General features: G+C 42.9%; 1 protein-coding gene across 1 annotated transcript in view; it reads left to right on the plus strand.

The window, feature by feature from the left end:
* The first annotated feature begins 3,003 nt into the window (after positions 1–3,003).
* VSTM4 (V-set and transmembrane domain containing 4) overlaps positions 3,004–25,169 on the plus strand; it is a 33,835-nt gene continuing 11,669 nt past the window's right edge. Inside the window, 5 exon segments of the mRNA XM_035539116.2 lie at positions 3,004–3,162; positions 8,424–8,822; positions 14,915–14,983; positions 16,517–16,624; positions 19,748–19,781. Coding sequence (XP_035395009.1) covers positions 3,108–3,162; positions 8,424–8,822; positions 14,915–14,983; positions 16,517–16,624; positions 19,748–19,781 — 665 coding nt within the window. The 5' untranslated portion in view covers positions 3,004–3,107.

The raw sequence follows: 25,169 nt of genomic DNA on the forward strand, positions 1-25,169 counted from the left end.
GGGACCCATTTGCATAAAATCATCCAAGAAGCCTGCAGTACCTCTGAGAAGATGAGAGGCAACAGTTTGTGTTTCTCCACTGCTCAGTAGCCTGACTAGTGCTGTCTGGCCCATGAGTATATCCCAAAACATTGGTAAAGATAGGTTACATGCTGCATTGCCTAGCAAATGCAGCTGGAGATCCAGCTTAGTGGCAAGAGAGAGGCCCAAGCACAGGAGCTCATGGGTCCTGTTCCTAGCGGTGCAACAGAGAGCTCTCCTTTGGTAAAGAACACACAAGGTCAGCATCACCTGAGCTCATTTGTATCATGACAAGTACAAAAGAATTTCAGCCTAAACCACTTCTAAAAGTACTTTCTGAAATTTAAAAGAAACATTCCTGTAAGAATAAAGAGCGCTTCTCATGCTCTTACATTAACAAAGGTGTTTCAGTGGGAGAGAAACCAACTAAATGATTCTATGCAAAACAGCAAACCCACAACACAGGGAAATGTCAAAGGCACAGAGATCACAAGCTGCAGAACAGAAACAACATGTGGCAGTAAGCTGGCAGGCACACAAGGCTGGAGAAGCCCAGGTGGGCCTCTGACGTCTTCTATCTATTTTCTGTCATGGGCAAATACCTCTTAGGAAGCCTTCTCCCCAGCTGATTGATCCAGCTCTGCCCCAGAGCTCATTAGGGTTCCTGATGCAATTGAAGGAACTGTTAGTGCCACCAGTAACCAGAGTGGTTGCAAAGACACAACTATTGATACCGATTCTCATAGTGCACTGTTAAGCTATCCAGGGCCCAGACACTCACATGAGAGCTTAGGCAGTCCTTATTGATCAGTATTTTGTATGCACCCTTAAAAGATTAGTAGACTGAAGGAATCTATGCGAGACATGGCATGCAGAAAATGCTTTGGAAAAGAGTAGGCAAAATCAGTCATCCCTGCTTCACCTTTCAATCAGCAGACCCAAGATTTCCTGAGCTAGAGCTTCAATCAGGACCATCAAATTAAATAATTGCTGGTGCACCTTTTTGTGTGTGTGTGAATTTGTCTGCTTCTTTATGAATTAGCTTCTCTCTTTGATAGGATGTTCCCTTCCTGAGTTAAAAGAGTAGATTTGAATCTACAGATCTTAATTAGCTCCCCAGGCAGTACATCTTTTAACAACTCTGTCTGTTTCCTCAGGTCTGCTGATCTGTGCATAACGCAGACCTGGCATTCTCTTGTGAGGAGTGTTTGCTGAACAGACGCAAAAGCCTGTCCCTGAAGTAAGGGAATTGCCCAATGGTCCGAACAAGCCATGCAGCCATCAAGTCATGTTCCTGCACCTTCTGCTTCCATCCATGTCTATTAAAGGCAGGGTTCAGTCTCAAAAGGATCAGATGAAGCACATGCTAATTTTTCTGTGATGCGTAAAAGCAGACATGTATTATCCTGCCTCAGGGATTACTAGGAGAGGGGTGGAGTAGCTATATTGGTACTAATTGCACTATCCATGAAAGCAGGAATGCCAATGTGTTTGTATCATCCACACTTCACACAAGATGAATACTGAAATCAGGCATAATCCATCATACCTGCTGGTAGAAGGATTAAGTCCCCCTCTCTGGAGATTTGTGGGCTTTAAAATGATAAATATCATCAAAAGGAGCAAAGGGGAAGGGCAGAGGTAGACTGCTGAGTACCATGTTCCCCAAAAGACCTTATGCCATGGAGATTGAATGCAGAAGCCATCACAAGATGAAAGTGCTGGATTAAGATAATTAATGAAGTGGTGATTATGGTCTGTTTTATGAGGCTGAACCCTGCCATTAATAGACATAGAAGCGATGCAGCACTGCAGTACTTCGTCTTCTGCCTTCTCAGGGGGCAGATTCTGGACAGACCTTCACTACAAAACCAGTTCGGTTAACTCCTGCCCTCTGATACCATTCAAGGTGGTGACCAGCAACCTTCAGCAAACACTGTTCTCACTGGTTTTAGATTTTTACAAGCATAAGGCATTCCCATAGCCTTATCCACTGTGACTGCCATCCTTGCTGAAGTTAAGGGTGGGTTATCAGACTGCACGCAGAAGATGCTGAGGCAGGGACACATCACTTTCCACCACCACTACTGCCACATTGCCTGGCACAGAGACACCAAGCAGCTGGAGGTGGTGATGGCAGTAGCAATGTAAAGGAGCCCCATGGTGTATTTGGTCAGTGGCCTTGGAGTACTTCACAAAAGGGTTAAACCAACTGGTCCTTTCTGGCTCTAGGGTGTTGTATCATTTGGCAAAATAAGAATGGTACCCTTGGAGTGATGCACCTTAAGCAGGTCTATCTATTAATTCAGGACTTTTTATGGCAGAGGGCGAATGTCCATGGTTGGTAGTTATGCTGCTACAGCAGAGCAAAACCCTGCCACCACCAGAGCACTGTGTGATGTCCCAGCACAGGCACCCAAACAGCCTAAGGCATCCATCCCCATGCCTGCTCAAGGGCCACTCCTGCCTGCCAGACCACCTCACCCCCAAACTGCCACCAGCAGAGCCCACAGAAAGGGAGATGGCTGTTATCTGGAATCGCTTGGAAACAGGGCTCCTGCTCCAGCTGAAGAGTGGGCTATGGGCAACGGGTGTGAGGACCTGTAAATGTCAAACACTTCCAGGGAAGCAGAGAGGGTGCATAACAGTCTGCCCAGTCCCGACACCCTGTCCAGCCTCCCTGGGCTGCTGGGCTCTCGTGCTGGCTCACAATAAGGATTTCCGTGCTTGGAGAGGGGAGCTCCCTGCTTCGCCTCTGCTCAGATCCCCGTCCTTTGGGCAGGGTGTGTGCGCACGGGGGACTGCAGTGATGGCAGATGGAGCGGCCCCCAGCCCTACCTAGCCCTAGTGCCACCAGGAGAAAAGAAAGGGGAAGAAGGCGAGAAAAAGAGGAGGGGAGTCGAAGCGGAGGCAGGACGGTGGGAAGCGCAGAGAAATGGGGAGGGAAGGGAGAAAGCGGAAAAAAAGGAGGAGAAAGGGGAGGAGATGAAAGGCGAGGGGAGAAGGGAGGACGGGGCGGGGAGGAGACAGTCGGCTCGGCACGGAGGGACGGGACGGGACGGGACGGCCCCGGCGCCCCGCGGGCCATGCGGCTGCTGGCCGCGGCTCTGGCCGCCCTGCTGGCCTCGGCCCCGGCCCCAGGTAAGCGGCACCGAGGGCACCCGGGGCCGGGGGGGCGGTGGTGGGGAGCCGGGAGAGCGGGGCTCGGCGGGCAGGAGCCGGGCACGGGGATGTGTGCGGTGAGGGGGGGGAACCGGCCGCCGGCAGCCCCAGCCCCGCCGACCCCGTTCGGGGGTGCCCGGCCCGCTGCGCCCCCCCCCCCCCCGGGGCCGTGGGTGCGGGAGGAAACCCCGCTGCCCACGCAGGAGCCGCTGGAAGTGTTCCCTCGGGAGTTTAGTCCCACAGGTGCCTGGATCCCCTAGGCAGCCGGTGGGCATGGGGCCCCCAGGTCGCTTGGTGCTAAGAGCAGCCCCTGCTCCTGCTTGCTTCTCTTCGAAAATGAAAAGCGCATCGGGCAGCGCTGTGTTGTGTCCCGCAGCTGCAGCAGTGGACGAGTCCGGCTCTGAATTTCAAGGCGCTAGGAGGGTTAGGAGGGTGGGGAAGCCCGGCTCCTTAGAGGGTAACAAGAGTTGGATTTGCACCTCTGCCTCAGCAGCGCAGGAGGTGGCAGAGGTTTGGTGTAAGTTCATCTTCAGTCACTGCAGGAGCTTTCCAAGGGAAGGAGCCTCTGACTTGCGAAAGTTGCAGACATCCGTTCAACCGAAAGCAGCTGGTTGCTTTTGGTGATCTTTCTAGCCAGCTCCTAATTATTTTCATTTAAACAAAGAGCTTTGCTTCTTCCTGGCTCATCTGCTCTTCTTACTTCTTAATTGAAGAGAAATCAAAATAAAGCGGGCTTTGACAGTAACATGGTTTCACAGAACAAACTACAACGCAGACAGAAGCCACCCCGTCTGCTTCTGCTCCCGCAAATCCAAGATGAGATGGCAGCTACTGAGATGGCAAGTGCTCTGATGGCATGCCTCTTGGCTATCAGCAGGGGCTGGGAAAAAAGTTCTCCTAGCCCTAAAGGGTGGCTTGTAGACGCTGTCCTTCAGTCTCCATGGAAGCAGGCAGAGGAACCTGTAAATAATGCTAAACCCAGATGCTTGCAGCAGTTACAGGAGCAACCCTACTGGTGTGGGATCTCCACCGCAGCAGCTGGGCCTCTTCACAAGAACACAGCCCCACTGGAATTTCCCCCCAGACCTAAGAACCCAGCAGCAACTGTTGATCTTTTGCTGCTGCTCCAGCACAGTCATTGGGGCAGGCCCTGGCATGGACAGGTTTCTGGCTGCTGAAACTGTGGTTCCTTACTCCTGACAGTGCCATAAAAGTGTTTTGGTATGTAATATGGCAGACAAAAGGTCCAAACCTAGCTAATACTTGGGATTGAATTTGTGTGTAGGCACAAGTAGGCTATTTTCGGATTAGGATTTTTCAAATCGGGGTGTAGTTTTAGGACTACCCTTCTGTGACTCCCAAAAGCCCGGTAAGACATGCAGGTGGAAGGGACCAAAGAAACAAGCAGCTAAAGGCCGGGGATGGGGGCAACTAAATCAGCTGGTTGCAGATGGGAAAGAGAGACACGTTTGATGATTAAGCACACTCCAAAGGAATCCTCAAGCCTTTGACTCACTCTCCTCCCTTTTTCTATAAATAGTTTCCCTTTTCAAGCAGAAGCAAGACTAAAGTCTTGTGGTGAGCTCCACCTGAGCAGCAACATTGTGCTATACTGGGAAGCCAGGAAAAGAAAACAAGTGATTCCTCACTTGGAGCAGCAATCTGAAGCCTAGAAACTCAGTGCTGTGCTGGCACTTAAGCCTGATCTCAAGTTGTGGAGGAGTCTCCTGTCTTGGCACAGAGCCCACTACAAGGATAAACCTCGTGTTGGGGCTGGTCCAGCGGCCGCTAAAGACAAGGGAAACATTTCCACTAGCGCCTGGAGGCCCTCACTGAGGCTTGTCCTTCCCACATGGGAAGTAGATGACCTCTCCTCCAGCTATCCGCCACTGCTCCTGCTCTAGTGGCAGTGGGAGGATAAAGTCAAATGGACACCATTTTCTTGTTTCATGTAAAGCATCACCTTACCCTGCCCAACATAAGATGAGGTGAGGTCACAGTCACCAGAAAATTTCCAAAGCTTTTCCCTCTGATGCACTTGTACAGCTGCCCCGGTTCAAGGTGTAGAAGATAGGACACATTTCCACTGCTCCGACAAACCTTCAGGCAACTGGCCCTCTGAAGTAAATGAGCTTTCCTACACAAAGGATGCAAAATTTGATATTTCCTTACAGAAAGGCACATCCCCCAAGGAAAAGTAGAAGCCCTAGGTATAAAATACCGATTTTTGTATGAGTGTAAGCAGCTAGATGGGAACCAGAGACTCCACATACAATGCCTCTTTATCTTCTCGCAGAGGCTTCCATCAGCACCATATCTGAATTCCTCAGTATTTTCTCTGGGGTACTTTTTGGCAATGTGTTCTGCCTAGTTTCGAATTAAGCAATGATTCTTTTGCTTTTTATTTTGGGATAGTATTCCACAATTAATCCTAGCCAGCTTTTTCAAACAAGAAGTTCACATGTCAGGAAAATGACATAATTGTTTTTCTTTACAGCTTTTCATGATATGCTCATAATTTCAGTAGAGAAAGCTCATGTTTTTCATTTACCCAAACCACATTTTTATAATCAATTTCTTAAAAGTTTTATAGCATAAATAATTCTGAGAACTCCCAAAAGCGCTGAAATTCCTAAATTTATTTCTTATTTTCTGAGCTTTCAAAATTTTAATCTCCTTTTGATGGCGGAGGCAGCCACTTTGTCTTCACATCTGCCTGTAAAACACTGAGGCCCTGTAACTCCAGCATGTAGTAAATGAAATTTCATGCCTGGAAATCTTTGGTGGTATTCAGACTTAATTTTAAATTTCAACATCCTGTTCTACTTGTGTGCTTTCTACGATCCAAAATAATCTCTTGCTTTGGCACTCACATGAAGTGCACACTCACACAAACATAATGCACACACAAACATAATGCACAGATAATTATATCAATAACCTAGACCATTCTTAACTGTGTTTTCATGAATAAATCTTTTCATCACACTACTTTTTTTCAGTCACAAAACGTCTACTTGTACAAAATGTCTACTTCGTGGTGTCTACTTGGAAAAAATCATACCAATCAGTAAAACTTTCTATTAAAATAACACAAAGTAATTATACTATTTATTTTCAGAGGATTCTTCTCTCAAACAACTGCAATGTAACTTTTTAAATTCAGTGGGATTTACTTTAAGTAAGTTGATACATTTCGTCACTCCATTTCACAGCTTCACTGAGGCCACAGAAGCAGCATCTCTGCCTTCAGTACTCCTTCAGAAATAGATGGAAATACTTTACTTGCTTATTTTGAGATAAATATATGTTTGTGTTTCAGGAGCTGATGTCAGACAAGAGTTTGCCAAAATGCTCATCCCTTTTGTTAAAATGTTCCTAGCTGATGTGCTAGAAAAGTGTCCAGAAATGAAAAAAATCCTTCTCCCAGAGTTGTAATTCTCATTGGTATTTGAGTACAGTATACTCACATAACAGGAAGCTCAATATTCACATTTTAGAGGACATTTCATGCTTTGCACAGCGTTTTGCAGGGAGTGCTTTCTCACTGTTAAAATATGCTTCTTCTCTCTAGTGGATGCCATCAGACCAGTAGATTACACACTACAAGTAACTTAGGAAACACGTTGCCACAATATACCAAAAAATAGATCAGGTCAAAAATAGATCAGTCTGTGATATGACTACCAAGGACATAATATACATTGGGAAGGAAATAAAATGGGTGTTAATTCCCATGCCTCAGAAAATCTGTTAAGCATAAATCAGCAAGGTCAGGAAAGAAAAATCTTGCACTAATGAACAGCTATGGACTTCTTTCAACCTTCACTTATACTGACTATTGTTAGAAATAAAACAGAGAGACAACTAGTCTAAACTAGGTTCATGATGAAGAACAGGAAAAAAAAGAGTCAGAAATGAGTAGAAAAACGAAATAACCATTTGCCCCAATATAACCGCATATCACATTTTGTCATGCAAGTAGTCAGAAGGAGTGATCTGACAGATTTAATCCAGATGATCATTTGATTATGACGAGGAGAATATTACTTAAAACAGAGGACACAGGGAACTGTAAAGTGAGGAGTTACTCATATCTGAGGAGTTACAGGCATGTAGGGAGGTTAGTAGTCCTTTAGTGACTCATCTAGGGGACAGTAGCATGTAAGGTTTGCACAAATTATGTCCAAAAGAAAGAAACAGAAGCATACACATTGAAATTACGTGACTTTATCAAGTCAGCATACGATTGTGGTAGCATGTGGAAAAACTGAGGACCAAGTAACAAAAGCGGAGCAGAACTTAGTAAAGCTAAGTCATGCACTTGGGGATTAGTAAGAATTTCTCTGATGAACTAGGAACTGAACCACAAATGACAAAGGAGGGAAAACACTCAAGCGTATCTAAATATAAACTGATATATAATCCCATATGAAACTATGATGAAAAAGGACAATGGAATTCTGGATACACAAAGTATTTCTAATCAAACCTGGAATGTACATTGACTATTTCACAGGACATTGGAGAGCTGCTTTTCAGAGCCTGTCTATAATTCCAGGCACCCATAATAAAAATAACAAAAACATTACAATCAAAACAAAAATTTAAGGAGGAAGCAATGCACAGAAGGGTTACCAAGGTGAATAGGGAAGTGGAAATACTACTTTACCAGAGGAGACTAACAAAGCTTGGCTTCTTTCGCTCAACAAAGTGCTGATTTGAGAGGCCAGATAATTGCTTTCTATATGGAGTCAGGAAGTAAACACCATTTAAACTTAAAGGGTAAAGTTGGCACAGGAGCAAATGGGCACAAACTGGTTATTGAAAAAAGTTAGCCTGGAAATTGTAAGAAGGATGCAAGTCACTGGAAGATGCAAGTCAGCTGGTCAGGGAACAGCTTTCCAAAAGATATTCCGGGCTCTTACTCCAAGCCAGTTCTAGACAAGGCTTGTTCAAGGTGATGAAATATTATGTGATATTGGGCCTGCGACAGCAAAGTGTCTACCTGAGCCCTATCTTATTTATTAGAGAACACAAGAATACTGGAGCAGATTGACTGAATGCCATCCTTAACTTTCACAGAGAGACAGAATATGTCAGGTTCTAGAAGCTCATTGAGTTGCTGCACACGGAACTCATGCTGTTGGTTTATCTGCTGTGGATCTGTATGCTGGGACAGATTATGGTGCTGTTGTGCTGGCAGGGAGGATTCTCACCATCTTTTCTTTCCTTTGCAGATATTTGTGAGGCTTTAAACGTGACAGTCTCTCCAGGACCGACAGTGCGATACTCCGAGGGCGATAATGCTACCCTTTACTGCCACATTTCTCAAAAGAGAAAGACAGACAATTTGCTGGCTGTGCGGTGGGTCTTTGCTGTATCACCTACCCAGGAGTATCTGATGATCAAAATGACTAAGTTTGGGTCTGTCCAGTATTATGGAAATTATACTCATCATTTCCACAAGCAAAGACTTCGTCTTCTTAAGGAGAAACATGGAACTCTGTACAAATTCCTTATCCTAAGCCTCCAGCAAACAGACCAAGGACACTATATATGCAAAGTGCAGGAAATTGGCAAACACAGGAATAAGTGGACAGCATGGTCAAATGGCACAGCAGCTACTGAAATTCGAGGTGAGAAATCACTGATTTCAGTTCTATCATTTTTCTTGTCCTATGATCTTTCTGTCAAGTTCATCCGTAAGATATTTGAAGTTAGGTTATTTTTTTAAATGTTATCTGTGGATATTAGAAGAAAATCTAATACCCTGCTTCTTTACTTACACATTACAATTTAAACATTATTCAGCCCATAATAAAATGTAAACAAGCGAGATTAGTATATTTGTAGAAGATGGTCTATTTCCTTTGCCTTTCACCAGAATAGCAGCAATTAAGGTTCTGTTACATTCAGCTACGGGTCTCTACAACTTTGCCAGTGGGAACAAAGAAATGTCATTATTATTTAAATACAAAGAGACAGACAGAGAGAGAAATTAACTTATTTTCTAAAGAATATGAAGTGGGTCAGCCAGAAATAGAAGATATTTTAGATCTGTGTTTTGCCTCTCTCGGTGTTTTCATTTCTTTTAGTTCTAATCCAGAAGCAGTTTACAAGTCGCATTTCTAGTATTACTCCTGCACTTTTGTTTATACAATTTGTAGCCAGAAAGCAGAGCTAGAAAAGCAGCGAACAGCCTGACTTCAGATAAAGAAATGACCAGCAACAAGTGAGGGTTTTGAACCGTACATCTCAACTGGAAAACAGGCCTTCTCTTTGGGGTGGCTCAGCTCAAACCTAACACCACCACATCCACGCGTGGTGAAACTGGATTTAGAGAACAGACTCCTTTGAAGAGCTGGCTGAGCTCAGCAGTTGTGCTGTCAGGGCTAGCTGACAAACAAACCCCTGCATGTGGTTTTACATACAGAAAAATTGATTTCCCACAGAGCCAGCTCTGAAGATAATGCCAAAAATCAAGGGGGACTGCTTGGTCCATAGGTCTGGAAATTCCAGAGGTTTATCTAGCAATCACAGAAAAACTTGTAAGAGGAAATTGTACTTCATGAAGTTTCTGCCATTGTTGTTGATGCTAAATTTACTGTTGTGTTTAGATTGCAAAGGTTATTACCGTAGCTGGGAAATCCCAATCCCATTTATCTAATTTTTGTTTTGGGGAAAATGGCCCTAGCTCTTTTCTAAAACCAATTTTGCACTAAGGGGACTCCACTGACTACAAGCTTTTTCCAGATAGATTCAAACACATTTATGTAGACTTAATTCAAAGCACATTCCCTTAGTGCCACCTTCATTAGCATCATTCAGGTTTCTGTATCACTTTTGGATTATACACACACCAGGGGACAAATGTAACAGTAAAAAATAATCTTTGAGTGCATGATCTCCTCTGGAAAGCTCTCAGGTGTCACTACAAGAGCAAAGGTGGAAAAACAATAAAAATGAGATAAACAGCAATTTCACTTTGACCAGCTATGCTTAAATCTGCCTTGAGAAATTATGACATTAATATAATACAATTAGCTGATTATTACTAGCAATGATGAAAGACACTAACAATCCAAAGCTGAATCTCTGGTTGTTTTGGTAACAAAGGCCATGGGTCAATTTTAAACAACCATAAGAAAATCTTTGGTCTTACTGGTTATGTAAAATTTGTCCCTGTCTGAAGAAAAGCTCCAAGCTCAAAGCTGGTAACTGTTGTTCTTGCTCTGCCCTGTGGCTAGTGACCTTCCACATTGCAGTCAATGACTGGGGCTCCTGGACATGCCACAGGAGGAGGTGGCCAGCACTAAGGTTATTGTGGAGAGAGGACACGCTAGGATACAGGACACAGAATTCATTAGCTTCACAGTTCAAAGAACAGTTTCATGTTTGGTTTTTGTTGTTGCTTTCACTCTGTTGTTTTTAAATGGGGAGGAGTAAACTTACCAGGGCCCAACATCCCCTAACTCAGCCATCTTGCATCTCTGGAGATCATTAAATTTTACAAGCACTGACCCCATGTTGGGTGGCTGGAGCCAAGGCACAGTGGTTAGTCTCACAATCACACAGGGATCTGTGCTGAAATGAAACTTTATGGTATGCGTGATTTAGCCCTGCAGACTTCAGGCATTAGCTTGCTTCACGCTCAGCAGTTATTCTTCCCTGCTGTTCCTGCTCTTGGCTAAGAACGGGGACTCCTCCTCCTCTCCCTCTCTCTTCCTCCTTCACCCCTCCAGATTTGGCTAAAAGGAACTGGGAAGAAGGAGGCCTGATCCCCCCAGCTGCCTCAGCCACCTCTGGGCAGGGGCAAAGCTGACAAATGGTGCAGGGGACAGAAGCCAGGGCTTGAGTCTCAACCTACAAAAACATGGTGGTTCAAATGCTGTGCTGGAGGGGAAGACAAGGAGAGTCTGAGTGTAACAATGAGGAGGCTTCCCCTGGTGGTTGGAAGGGATTGGCAGGGCTGAAGCTTGCAGACCTACAGGTAGAGCAAGGAGGTCAGCACACAATCCCAGAGTCTTAGACTACACCTTCATCCCCATCCCAGGCTGTCCCTCACATCAGAGAGCTTAGAACACTGCTTCAAACACTGAAATCCTCTCTTCATGTTTTCCAATGCTTTGGGGAAAAAATGCTGAGGATTACTCGAGGGAGGAAAGCTAGAGAGATCTAGGTCTGATGCAGAGAGACAGTGAAGGAGAAGAGTATCATTTCAGCTGAGGGAACTATGCTGCCCCATTGCCTATGATCATCCGCAGCAGACCAGTAGCTATCTTCAAGGGTGGCACACTGAAGGATAACAACTAGTGCATTTCTTGCACAAAGAACTTGCAAAATAAACCAGAACATAAACACAAGAAGTGCAGAACAAGTACTTCAGGAAAATGAAGGAAAAAAAAAAGGAAGAAGAAAAAAGAGAGGAAATCAGATGTAGGATCATTTTTAGGATTTTCCTGTGATAGTATAATTTCATAAGTCAAGTCAGTAGTTTAAAGTGTTTTCACATTCAGTGAAGGATAGAATTTCCTAAATGCCTGTACTGAAACATATGGATTTATCTGGAGTGTTTGTTAGGGGAACAACATATTGCAGGTAAATGGCAACAGAAGAAAAAGCAATATAAAATATTGATGGACCACCTGTCAAAACTCTTCTCACAGATGTCACTCTGCATGTTGCATTGTTGCACAGGCTATTGAAAACTATAACATAGAAATGTCTCCTTGCTCTTCCTAGCCAAAATCTGGGGTTCAGATTAATTTAGTTATTGTGAAGAAGAAAAATGAGAACTTATCAGTCTGTTCCTTAAATGCTAATTTAGCTCTTATTTTTCTGATTTTTAGTACTATTTATCAATACATGATCAGGGTGAGGATTTGCAGCTCATGAATTCATCCTTCTCAAACTGTCTGGCCATCTGTATCGCCTCTCTCTGCTTCCAGTGTAACCCAAAGCAGGGCAGGAAACTTGAGATAAGGAAGGAGGGCAGGCCACCTGTAGAGTACACACACTGACAACACTCCATGGGGATCTCAGGCAGACACCCCCAGAAGGAATATCTATTCTAATTCCAAATCCAGGTTAAAAGATCATGTAATCACAGAACCATAGAACGGCTTGGGTTGGAAGGGACCTTAAAGATCATCTGCTTCCAACCCCTCTGCCAAGGGCAGGGACTAAGATACTAAGAGACACTTGAAAAGTCAGATATCTTTAAATGTCATAGCCACTGTTTTAGTGTTAAAAGCCCCTTTACTGGAAAATAACTGCCTTAGCTAGCATCAGGTAAAACACTGTGATTGGACAGACCTTGCTACACACGGGAGGGAAGGCAACGATTTTCAGAGTGGTGATAAAGTCTCCAGTTTCCCCCGTGGTAACACTTGGGCTTTTCAAGGAAATTTTCTTCCAAACACATTTTGTATTTTATATTATGATCAGTTACACTTTTTATTGCAAAGGGATTTGGTTTTATTGCAGTTAGATCCTGGAAAAAAAAAAAAGGAGCAATACAAATTGCCTGTAGCACATGGATACTTAAACAGTACTGTTTATGCTTTATCAAATAAGGTAGCAGTGCTCAAACACATCACAGTTGCTGTCTTTTCTAACATTTTGTTCCAGTTAATGTGTCTGCAATTATGCACAAATTCAAAGTGGTATCTTTATGCTAAAGCACCAGATAAATTTCTTACAAGCTTGCACATCAGGTGGATGCAGAAATAGGAATTATTTTTGTTAACACAGGAAGAGGAGGTCAGTGCGTAAGACAGAAAACAGCGGGGGAAATGCAGAAGGAAGAGTCATTCTGCACCTTCAAAATCTAACTTGCACCGTAAGCAGAAAAAAACAGAGGCAGTTCAGTATGTAGCCTTTGTCAACCACAAAGCATAGCACTATTTCAATCAAAAGAACTTGATAGATTAAGCCTGGGTCTGTAGTATCTAACACTATTAACTTTTGTTCGGATTTTGTTATTTGCTAGCAAGTTTGCTAGTGTGAATTTGTGTAGTCCATAAAGAGGTTGCAAATGCATTTTTTTTTTTTGCAACACCATTTTTTACAGATAGACATATTGGAATTGTGGAAAATTAAAAAAAAAAAAAGTTACAGGCTATAGCTCCTTAATGTTTAATAATGGCAATTAAAAGATTAGTTACACATCTGGCTTCTCCTCTAGGGGCTGAATAATTTTTTCAGAAATGGAGCCTCATCTGATGGGGATGGAGAGTCCTACATTTGTGAATTCACTTGTCAACTACAGCAACTTTGTGGTCTTTTAGAAAGCTCAGCTGAAATTTGAGATGCTGCAGTTTGCCCCTTTAGGTGTAATGAATACAAGACAGCAAACAGAATTCACAGGAAGGATATTGTTAAATCCTGGTAGTAAATCCATGTCCTCACATTGTCAAGAAGTGTCTCCTACTTCAGCCATACAACATATTCACTCTAAGCTAAGGTGGATCTCTTTCCCCTCCCTGCATCTTCTCCTGAAAAGTATATGTTCTTTTCATGGGTTTGTCTGGTCAATATTAGCCTAAAACCAAGTTAATCATCTTCATTATAGTACTGAATACGCCAGAAAACAGTTTGAGAAAAAAAAAAAAGACATCGTAAAGATGGTTCTCCCACTGCCTTCCTATCAGAAAACTCAAAAAAGTGAGTGGTCTTCTACAAACAATATGCCACACCTCCAAACCACCATTTACAGATGGGTAATCCCTCCATCCCAGATACTGCACATGGCTTAGGAAGAACAGTACATGTTCTAAATGATTTATGATCCAAGAGAAGAGATTATATGTAGGAGGACAAACAGAGAAAATTAGACAGTCCAGCTAAAATCCTACTGGCATGGACAACAAGTAGAGATGATCACAACGTCTTGTTGAGAAGTTTGTGTATCAGAGTTTCCTACAGAAAAGATTCTGAATTCTATTAAGTATTAGTAGCCTGTGCTGTTTCCTAACAGTAAAAACGTTGCAAGATAAAGGAATGCAAGAACTTTTTCCCCCCCAAAAAAATAAACAAAAGCCCTTTTTTCAGGGAATGTATTCTAAAATACTTGCCAAAAAGCTACTCGTGTGATGCTTTCACCCAACAAATGAGTAGACCTGTGAAAAAAATGTTCAGGATAAGCTTCCCATCACAACTAAACAGCAGATTTTGTTACTTCTGAAAGTATTTCCATATCCACGGAGTTAGGCCCACACATCACATCCCTACAGGACAGGCCTTAATTTCCTTTTTAATGGGATACTTTTCTGTAATGATTTGCCACACGAACCTCTCTTGGAGGCAACCTGGAAGACATCACCAGACTCCTTTTCCGTTGTAATGACAGCTAGCATAAGAAATCATGGATTAACATAAGTGAGATCATCTAATCTGATGTCATCAAAATATGTCAGCATGCTTAAACAATCTGACTGGGAGAGCAGAGAGGGTTTTGAACAGTGGGTGATCCAGCAGTCAGAGCATTTGGATTCTAGTACCAGCTTGTACAGTTGTTATGAAACAACCAGATGAGATTTGATGGAAGACATTTTTAGTAATGCCATTTTATAACTGAAGTGTTTCATTGAAATAAAACTCTTAGTTAAAGTAAGATCTTGATGCGCTGATGTGTAAGGCAGAACTACATTTACTCCGAGAGATCCCAACACTTTCTTCTGCGTATTTTCAATTCTTGTTATGTCCTCTTTGTTGGTTTTTTTTTCAGTGATTTCATCAAAAACTTCCGATGATCCCACTTTCAAGAAAAACCATGAAGCTTGGAAGTTTTTTGAAGGTAAGACACATCTAACTGCTACTGGTTGCATACAAGGTGCTAGTTTGGCCAAACTCTACAGTACAACTCAAGTGCCCCCCAGCAGGCCCAGTTTTGCACGTTCCTGTACAAACTCAGGCCTCGCCTCGGAAGGCATCCCACAGACTACAGGGGGTGCTGGCAAAAAGAGGACGGAAGGCTTCAGCTCCGCTTTCTTATACGTTTGTTATGGTCAATGGGAAAGTGGCCTACACCTGGCTGATCATGCAATGCAAATACAAACCCTCATCCAGGAGGGTGCTGAGCATGAGGTACCAAGCACTGTGCACTCCCACTGGCCTTAGAAACTGCTCACAAACCATGCTCTGCACTGCGGGAGCAGCTTAAAGCCCCCTGGAGTTTCAAGGCAAGCAGTACTTTGTGTGTATTAGGGCACATCTGTTCCAAGAGACTGAAATCCAGAACTTGCACGCAGCTGGGATTCCATCCTCCTCCCACCCCAACCCAGGGCACCAGCAAAGCACCAGTCCAACATTTGCAGCCACTGTGCTGCACTGCCTGACAGGCGGCACTGCTTGCTCAATTCTGCGGGGAGCCTTGCTGCTCAAACCACAATTTACAAACTATATTGTTGTACTGTGTACGGGGAGATGTTGTAAACGAAGCACAGAACTGTAGGTCAGGGGTCTGGTTCCAGCAACGCTATTTCCTAGAAGAACACTTGACCTCTGAGGCTTGGTTTCCTCTCTGTAAAGCGGGAAAGAAGCCAATATACATCCCTAAGGACATTTCAAGGCATTAATGGGTAGAGCATCCTTGAAGTGCTCTATTTAGAGTTCTAGTAAAAGCAGAAATAAGTCATCAAAGACTTGTCCTTCTGAACAAAATACTCTGTCTTGGTCTGCTGTGGTAGAAGTACTGGCCCCTCCAGCAGGAATGTGTTATGGGACCTGACTGAAAGCCACAAAGAGAGACTGAGGCTGTAGTTTGAAAAATAAAGAAAATGTATGGATAAAAATTTCAAGCCAATGCTGCCACCAAAAAACAAAACAAAACAAAACCTAAACAGCAATCACAGGCTTCCTTCCTTCTTCCTCAGCCACTCAGCACTCCCCCAACTCTCCCTACTGCCACTTTTAAAAATTGTTTTCATGTCTTTATTTTTAAACCAGTACAGCTGTTTGAACTGGGAAATAATCCAACTGAAGTTCTTCTGGTTTTGTTAGCCACACCAAAAACACACACAAACAAACCCAAACAAACAAAAAACCCCCCCACCACTACAACAACCAAATAAACCAAACCAGCCTTCCCCCTCCCTCCCAAAAGCAAGCCCTCATAAATACACCTATTAGTGCTTATAGAGACTTCACCCAAATTTTAAACTGAGCAGGATGCCATATGAAAATTTCAAGAATGTTAATTATTTCTGAACTGTTACCTAATTCTTTTGGGTCACACTCTATTTAGGTCTTGCTGTAATAATATTTTTCTATCTTCTAAGCATGAAGCATACAGCAGCAACATTGAGCATCACCTGTGCTTGCCTTTCAGATTTGTACGTGTACGCAGTGTTTGTGTGCTCAATAGGAATCATCAGTGTCCTCCTTTTCACACTCGTCATTCTCTGTCAGTCGCTTCTGAACAAGAGGAGATCCACAGGTGAGTGAAATGTCATTCTTGCTGGCTGCAAGACCTTTACCAAAGAGGGAAAGGGGGACAAGGAGAATGGAGAAAATGCATGAAATAAAAATATTTCCTTGCTTTTATTTTAAATTAAAAAAAAAAAAAAGATAGGAAAGACTGCTTTATTTCTGCCAGAAAAAAAAATGGAATTTTCCTCCACAGAGTAACTAGGACAAAGGCCTTTTGCTTCCCTTGAATAGCTATTTCACTTTAAATTTGCATTGTACTTTTTCAGAACCCTTCAACTTTTCTTAAACATAAATTGCAGGTTGTTAGGACTTTCTTCAAAGACTACTAAGTGCCATATCATTAAATTGCATTCTGACCAGATCTAGCCAACATTTTGCAGGAGTGACATTTCTGCAGACATGTTTAGAGGGGCTTCAAAGCAATTTTCTTGTGTTCCATTTTCTTATCCCTTCCTTACTAAGCTGTCAGTATTCTTGGGAAAGCGGGGCTGTTATTAGCACTCTCTCATTTGTAGCGTACTTTGAACCTAAAGCATCATTTTGTCATTCAGATGTGTATATTCACTATAGTTTTTCAAGACCAAGGATTACCGTTTCATCCTTCTCTTTCTCTTCCTCAGAGAGGGTTTTTCAACGGGGCTAAACCTGCATGAAAGCAGCCCTGTTGTAACCAAAAGTGCTATTTCATCTGTGGAGTAACCAGTGCAGGCTCTACTTTCATTTCAGTTTAAGAATGGTATTTTTTGGAGACCTCACACTGTGAGAATTAAAATACCAGCATGTTTAGCAGCCACCATGCTTGAGGAGAGCATAAGGACCATCTCTGAACAGAAGCTTTGAAAAAGAGTTTGGTTAGTGATTTGTCCTGTGAATGACAGGAGAGAATCATGACTTGTTGCCTCTTCAGCACTACACACATACCACAAAGGAACGCATGACTCAGATACGCAGGAAAGAAGACACATAAGCCAAAACATAGATGTGCACAGAAGTCCTTGCCTGACCACAACAGTATTTCAAGCTGTGGCTCTGTTTTCCCGGTAGTGCCCTCAGTAGAGTAACTCCAGTTCTATCTGAACCCAAGAACTGTGCTTGCCCAGAGGAAGAAATAAGATCAATGTTATTCTTCCTACCCTGGTAAGTGATGACAAATGCTTTGTGCCAAGGGAGTACCCACACTGAAGTGTGTTGGTCATGGTGAGTCACCCTGAAGCCACAAGCACTAGACACTCTCTAGCAGACATTGGGCTAGGTTTTGCTTCTGTTTGTATTTATTTGTAGTAGCAAAAGTGAATGACCAGCTTAGAGAAAAGCTCTCCTCACATCAAATCAACAAGTTAATTATAAAAAGAATATAGAATAAGCATATACAACAGATAAAAAATAATTTATTCTGAGTGAAACCCTTTCTTCACTACTCTAATATCTGAATAATTGTAGTCTTAAATTTTTATTTAGATTTTGTACACTATCCAGTAAATGCTGTCAGCATTAAACTTATGGTTTCAATTGAAATGTAACAAAATAAAGCTTAATAGACAGGCACTCGGTATTCAACAGGTTATACCTATCTATAGGCCTTTCACCCAGGGCCACCTGGTCAGAGCATTCTCCCAAAGCAACGTTAATCAGCTCAGCATTCAGTTAAGCAGCAGGGAATTAAAACAGCAGTGCTCTCTCATTCAGACTGTTAGAGTAAGGCACTTCTCCTCAAAAAGCGTTATCTTACCTTCTTTCCATCCGTGGTACTCTGTACCTCCATCCTGGGCTAGAGTAGGCAGATCCTAGTGTTCAGATGAAAGGAGCCTTCAGCAAAATCCTGAAGCCTGTCATTGAGGAAGGGAGCAGGGCACAGCATAGCAACCTCCAAGAGCTTCACCCCGAGCCTTCAGGCCAGCTCCAGGCACAGCCTTTTTCCACCTTCGGTGTGGTGATTGCCACACCATCTTCCTCAGAGGCCCTCCAAGAGAAGCCTGACCCTCACGGAACAGGGTTGTCAGGGGCCCAAGACAACCAAAACCATCTCCATACCTCACCTGCTGGGTAAATTCCCATCAGAAAAATTACCATTTCCAGTCACCCCACCCATCATGGGAACACACCTGAAGCAAAGCATGGAAACACCAACAGCTCCGTCCACTCTCCCACCATCCCCTCTCCAGCTTCCTCTCGCTTCCTCAGCCCTAACAGCTTATTTAAGTCCAAAATACAGCCCGTGAGGAGCTGTTCAGCTTCCTTGGAATGGAAAATTTAGGTAAGACCAAATGTGAAAGTTTTCCTGCACAGAGGGGCATAATTTTTAAGTGCACCATTGTCTGGTTTTCAAAGCCTTTTAAAGAATGGAGAAAATTAAGATGCAGGGGGTTACCTATGTTACATTACACTTCACACCATGGCTCAGGGTTGCTCCCTCTTTTCTTTTAAAAAAATAAATTGGCCATAATTTAACTAGAAGAGCCAAAGCCTCTTCTCCTGCCTGCATCTCTCCACGCGGCACAGCTTGGGCTGAGCTAAGCCACAGAAGAGCATCTTAATAACCCTGGCTCCTGAAAGGCTGCAGGAGGGAAGCTGCCCTTGCTCGGGCTACTGATTCAAAACAGTATGAAGTGGGAGGATTTACACAGCTCACACACACGCAGTCAGAGATGGCACTGGCCAGAATGGACCTCCAGTCTGATCCCAGGAGGCAACCCCTAAATGCCTGAGGCTTCAGGCTAGCCTACATTAGGAACAGCAGCGGCTCCTGTGGCTGCATGGTTTATTTCAGGCTTCTGGAAATAAACAGAGGCACCACAAGGGAAATAAAAGTCCTCAGAGTAAAATTACTGGCCTGCTGTTCTTCTCCTTAGCAAGATGTCTCTTGTCTGGGCTGACCACTGGAATGTGAGCTGCCCAGCACTTCCACAGCAGATTTTTGCTGTTTGATACATTTCCCTCTCCCAAGCGTAGCTGTCTTTGAAACCAACTACATTTTAATTCAAAAAATACGGTGATCGTTAGCAGCTCTCCCAGTGTGACAACCTGGCTCCTCCACAGTCCCAGGAGCGTAGGTCTACCTGCAGTGTCCATTTGTAATCCATAAACTGTACCAGTGTGAAGCCACATTTTCTTTCTTTCTTTTCTTTAACAGTGAAGCATTACCTGGTGAAATGCCCCCAGAACAGGTAGGAGATTACAATTCTCTTTACTATAACCCAAGGCACCAGTTCTGTTTTGGTTTTGCTGTGTATATTGAAGATGATGAGTAATGTTTTCCAAAATGCCTGCATGAAGATAAAGAGTCCCAGGTCCATGACTCATGGATGTGCTTGAAAGCCAACATCTGCCATGCATGACAGGGGAGATCCACCTGTGCTGTCTTGCTGTAGGTCCTGCTTCAGTGACAAGCCTTTCCTTGAGGCTCTGAATTGCTTTCTGGAGAATCCTGTTGGGTTTCCCAACACCTCACCACATGGTAATGACATAAGCCATCCAACTACATAAAGCACACAATGTTACCCAATAATTCCTGCACCCAGAACTGGGAGTGGGGCTCAGAAATATGTTTTCTCGGCCCACAGTCTAATCCTAGCTGAAGACTCTGGGTGATGGGAAAAAACTCTACTTCTGCTGCAGTCATTAATCACTGTCCCTTTAAATACCACTGACTGCTAAAAGTTTTTGATTGCATGGTAGTATAAAACTGATGTCCAGTGTATGAGCTTCTTGAGATATAAACTGTGCTGGAATGGCAGTAAAAGAAAGATGACAAAAGTATTTTACAAACAAAAAAGATTAAAGAGGAATGCCTCATAATGCAAAAGAACATCTGTTTCCCAGTTTTCAGTGACATAAAACATGTTTCTGGCCTTGTAGTTTAAATCCAGTATCGCTTGGTATCACAGATACTATTTCTCATAGTATCTTTTTAGCACCAATTCAGTGCCAAGTATAGCATGTCCTAGATCCTAAACTAGTGTAATTTTTGGTGCATTCTCATGGGATAATCACTGTATTCATTCTAACCAATGCTCGGATGTAAGCGAAGTCAAAATAAAGCTACAGAGAGTTCAGGCGAGGTCAGTACAAACTGAAACTTTCATGTTATTCTTGAAAGATCTTTGTTTTGTGACCCTGACCAGCCATTGCACCACACCAAAAGTTTACAGAGACAGCTCAGCAGTTTTCATTTTTCCCTGAATGTTTTTTCTTTTTCCTTCTGTATTAGCTACTAAGACAAACTTAGAACTAAGGAAAAAAAAGTGGGGGAGGAAATCAAAGGAAATCAAGATTGTTAGAGAACACAAAGATAGGAGAAAAATGAGACTGATTGAAAAGATGACAGTCAAAACTGGTGAAAAAATTGAACATGGCAGTCAGATAAAAAGACTCATTATACTATACAGAATCTGCCTGTCTGGGCATACGTGATGTGGTAGTGATACTACTAAAAATGCTAAGCTTGGGAGCTGAATAGCAGGGAGGAAACAAGCCAACATGATTTCTTCACCTTAAAATGGAATCTTAGGAAGTGAAAGAAGTGCATGACTCTATATGGATAAAAAATGTGGCTTAATGTATTTTAGTCTGACAAGGTATGCTAGTGAAAACCCTGATCCTACAAATGCATGTCAGAAATGCACTGACTTCAGGGCTTTAAAATAAGTACCTATGAATGTGTTACCAGTATTATGCTTTCTTCTATGTTTCAAAATTACTACCTTTTGTCTTCTACCCTTTACTGAAAACACAAACCATTAATTCCTTTGAACTCGTTAGGACTATCTCTATACTTGAAGTTAAGCAGAATTGGTATTAAACATGTTATGATCCACATCTGATGCAAAACATTTGTTTCTATTCTTGTGCTTCAAGGCATCACAAAATCTGAATGGCAAGTAAACCTTGTATTCTGGCTTATCCAGATGTGCTACTGCTAATAGGTAAACCCACTGAAAGGAAGGAGATGCAGTTGCATAAGCTGGCACCGGGCACTGGTCACTTCTAGCTGAATGCCAGCAGTGCGCCAGCAGTGCTATGGTCACACAATGACAGAATTCAGAAGCTTGGAGACAGTTTGAAGTGTTAGAGAATATGAGAGGTATGTGATGGCTTCATCCACCTACACTGCAAAATCCGAGAAACTCCATCAGTGTTGCCAGATCAAACCAGAATCTAAAAAGCTTGACCAGATCTCATTTGTGCACTTGGCACAAGGGCTGCATTTCAAACTATCTTCCTTTACCTGCCCATTCCTTTAGAAGTATTTGTTAGCTTTTCTTGGAACTTAATTCAAAATGTTCAGGCCCCAAACCCAGTGTCTAAATGCCCATTAGGTCAATGTGATGAACAAATTTGCATGAGATTCTTGCCAGTCAAAATGGCTCAGCCTTGCTCAGCTCCAACTCCCTCAGTGATATTTCAAACTGAGAGCAGAATCAAGTTTCCAAATTACATTAATAGTCTGGTGTCTGGGAACCATCAGCACTCCCACTGCAGTAATACCTAAGCATCTTAAAATATTTCATGTCTTGACATCATAATGATGTTTTTACTTAATTGGAAACTGAAGCACAAATTGCTAAGTGATTTGCCCCGGGTCTCACAAAATGGCCTTGGTAGAAAAGAAAATGCCTGAGTAGAACAACGTGAAACAAATGTTTGGGTTTTGGTTCACTGCTTGACCAACAACAAATAAAGGGGAAAATGAGTTAACCAAAACCCGTTTCTAAAAATAAATAACTAAATAAAAAGTACAGCCATTATGGGTTTTCCAAACCACTTAGTTTTCTTTTCTGGGTTTTCTTTCCTTTAAATATCTTCCTTTTTATTATCTGCCTTATTATTAGATCATTTTGTCAGTTTTCAGATCCAGAAACCCACAGGAGATGTAGCTTTGAAAACAGGACTTTTTTTTTTCTTCTTTTTCTTTTTCCTGTCTTTTGTTTGTTTTGGCCTGAACACTCCAGTCTTTCAGTGACTGCTCTTCTGGAGACAAATAATTTGAAGTGAAAAAAGCACTCACTTCGCAAAGCTGTCTGTCCCAATGCCTGGTCCCACACCACCACTCTAACGGTGCAGGAACAAGTTCTGCCAGACTGAACCAGAACCAGGCATCCAGCCCACCCCAGGCACCTTCTTACACAGATCCCCATTTGGAAAATATCAACACAGTTCCAAAGCCACTCGCACTTTTGTCACCCCAACCCACAGACCCTTGACAAGAGGGAATAGCTGACCTAGACAACCACAGGAAGAGTCCCACATCGTTGACTCTGGTAAGGATAGTAATGCCCAAATTGTAGCACTTTGCCCGCTCTTGGGACAGTATGTTCCTGAAAGAGCAGCCACTACGTCCAGGGAAAATTGCCTTGGTTGTGAGACACCTTCCACAGGCTTCCTTTTCCCCGAACTCCTTTTTCTCGCTCTCTCAAAACTCTCCAGATCCTTCAAGAAAGGCACAATGTGACATTGTTAGAAAAGAAGCCAGGAGGCTGGAGGAGGAGTTGCAGATAAAAAAGTAACTTTCTTCTTCAACCCAGAACAAGACAAGCTCACAAAGAGACAGTGTTTCAGAGCCAAGGAGTTATTTCTGAGCCTCCTTGTTTGGTTTGAGGAGCTCAGTTTGGAGACAGCAAGTACAGTTATTTTATCTCCCAGAATCAGTTAACCCTGTATAGGCCTGGCACTTAAAAGTAAAGCATAAGCCACAAATACAGTGTTCTGTAGCTTCACTTATTCAGTGGCAAAGCAGTGCAAAAAACTAATGCAATGAACTAACACTAAGCCTTTTAATATATTGCACCTAAAGTAACAATATCAGAACAATAATATCTTTAAGCTACACATCTGTCTTAATGACCAAAAAACATTTTCAACAAAATCACCTCCTCCCCCCTTTTCTCTGTCAGTTTGCTGTGTTTGAGTGATGGAGCTAGGCAGGACAGTTTCATTTCCTGCTGGTTTTAAAACAATTTAACATTTTGATTTTAAACATAGAAACAAATGGTTGTTGTGGGAGAGTTTCACAATTGTGCAGACACTTTAAAATCACTTTAATGCAACCCTCAGTTTACATAATTTATGTGATTTATTTATAAATCATGAAAATATTTACCTCTTAAACGCTTTTTTAAAAGTTTGGCAGCAAACCTATGTCTTCAGCTGAATACAAGGAACAGAATTTAGCATAATCAGCAAACCAGAGTTTTTTTTAATCTACTCACGTGTAAATCCAGAGTGATTTCACCAATGCTAGTGGCATTCATTTAGATGTACAGCTGTGTAAAATGATTACGGCTCCTATTTTGTTATTCTTGTGTAAGCAATAGCTGAGACATCTTAACTTTCATTGAGACTTTGGCCCAATTTGAATATTTAATTCTATTAATAAAAAGAGAATGTTTCTTGATACAAAATAACCTAGAGAGGAACAGCATCTTGGGACAAATGATTTAAAATTCAGAGAATTCAATGTCACCAGTGTTATTACCACAAAGCCCCCAGCTGGGTCCCACTGCATGGTGCAGCTCACCAGGACGATCCCCACAGCCACCCTGTGCCCTTCCTAGGGCTGGCCCACATCAGGTGCACCCAACAACTGCTGCTTGCCACCCCCCCTCCATCATTTATACACTGTCCTCCCACCCCAGCTGTGGGATAAGATTCCTTTCACTCCCAGTTAAGCCAATACAATTTTATTTCACGTTAGTTGCAAGCGAGGAGCACCTGCACAGTCAGTTGGCACAGCTGACACACGGTGACAAGATCAAGTCTCTGCAGCCTGGCTTCATATCTGAGCTCTAAATGTTCAGAGCAGGTTATACTGCCTCAGACTTGGAACATGCTAAGGGTAAAACAAAATGAAACAAAGCATAACAAAACAGCTGCTACAGGATGATGAGCTATAATAGTCCAGACACAGAAGCCCTCTTTTAGGACCCTGTTTATAATACAACTGTTGTACACTTCCCTCACATCTACCACTGCTTTCTCAGCGTGGACGTACTGGAGCATGCAAATTGCTAGAGTTAAGAGACTGCAGCACATATTATACACACTGAACCTCCTGTGAAAAGCTGCCTTTTTCAAACATAGCTTTGTGAGCCATCTGAAGGACCAGCTACCTCAAGGCACGCTGCACACTCTCCTGTCCTGCTGACCACTCAGCCCGGCTTAGCCCCTAAGATTTTGCTTTGCCTGTGTGATCTTATTCCAGCCTGCCCATGGCCCTGGCCCTAGCCAACAAAAGGGTACAGGCATGACCTGGGGACAGCAGCAGGATCACGCGTGTTTTTAAGGAATAGCTGCAATGAACTGAGTCTTATGTAAACCCAGCTTTAAGGGCACTTTGCTTTTTCTATGTCAGGAAAGATCAGGCTCCTGAGTTTCTCAGCCAGGCTGAATGGTTGAAGAAATGCAGGATCCAGAGCATTTGCAGCCCCCTGTAAGAGGTTTTCCAGCATAGCCCCAGGTCAAAATCCAAGTTGTTGGGCAGGGGCTTTCTCAAGTGGAAGGTGATGTGTCTGCTTGCATGAACTCATTGGGACAAGGCATCTTTCCCTGCATTGCCT

The sequence above is a fragment of the Cygnus atratus genome, chromosome 7 (assembly GCF_013377495.2).
Source record: "Cygnus atratus isolate AKBS03 ecotype Queensland, Australia chromosome 7, CAtr_DNAZoo_HiC_assembly, whole genome shotgun sequence".
Taxonomy (NCBI): domain Eukaryota; kingdom Metazoa; phylum Chordata; class Aves; order Anseriformes; family Anatidae; genus Cygnus; species Cygnus atratus.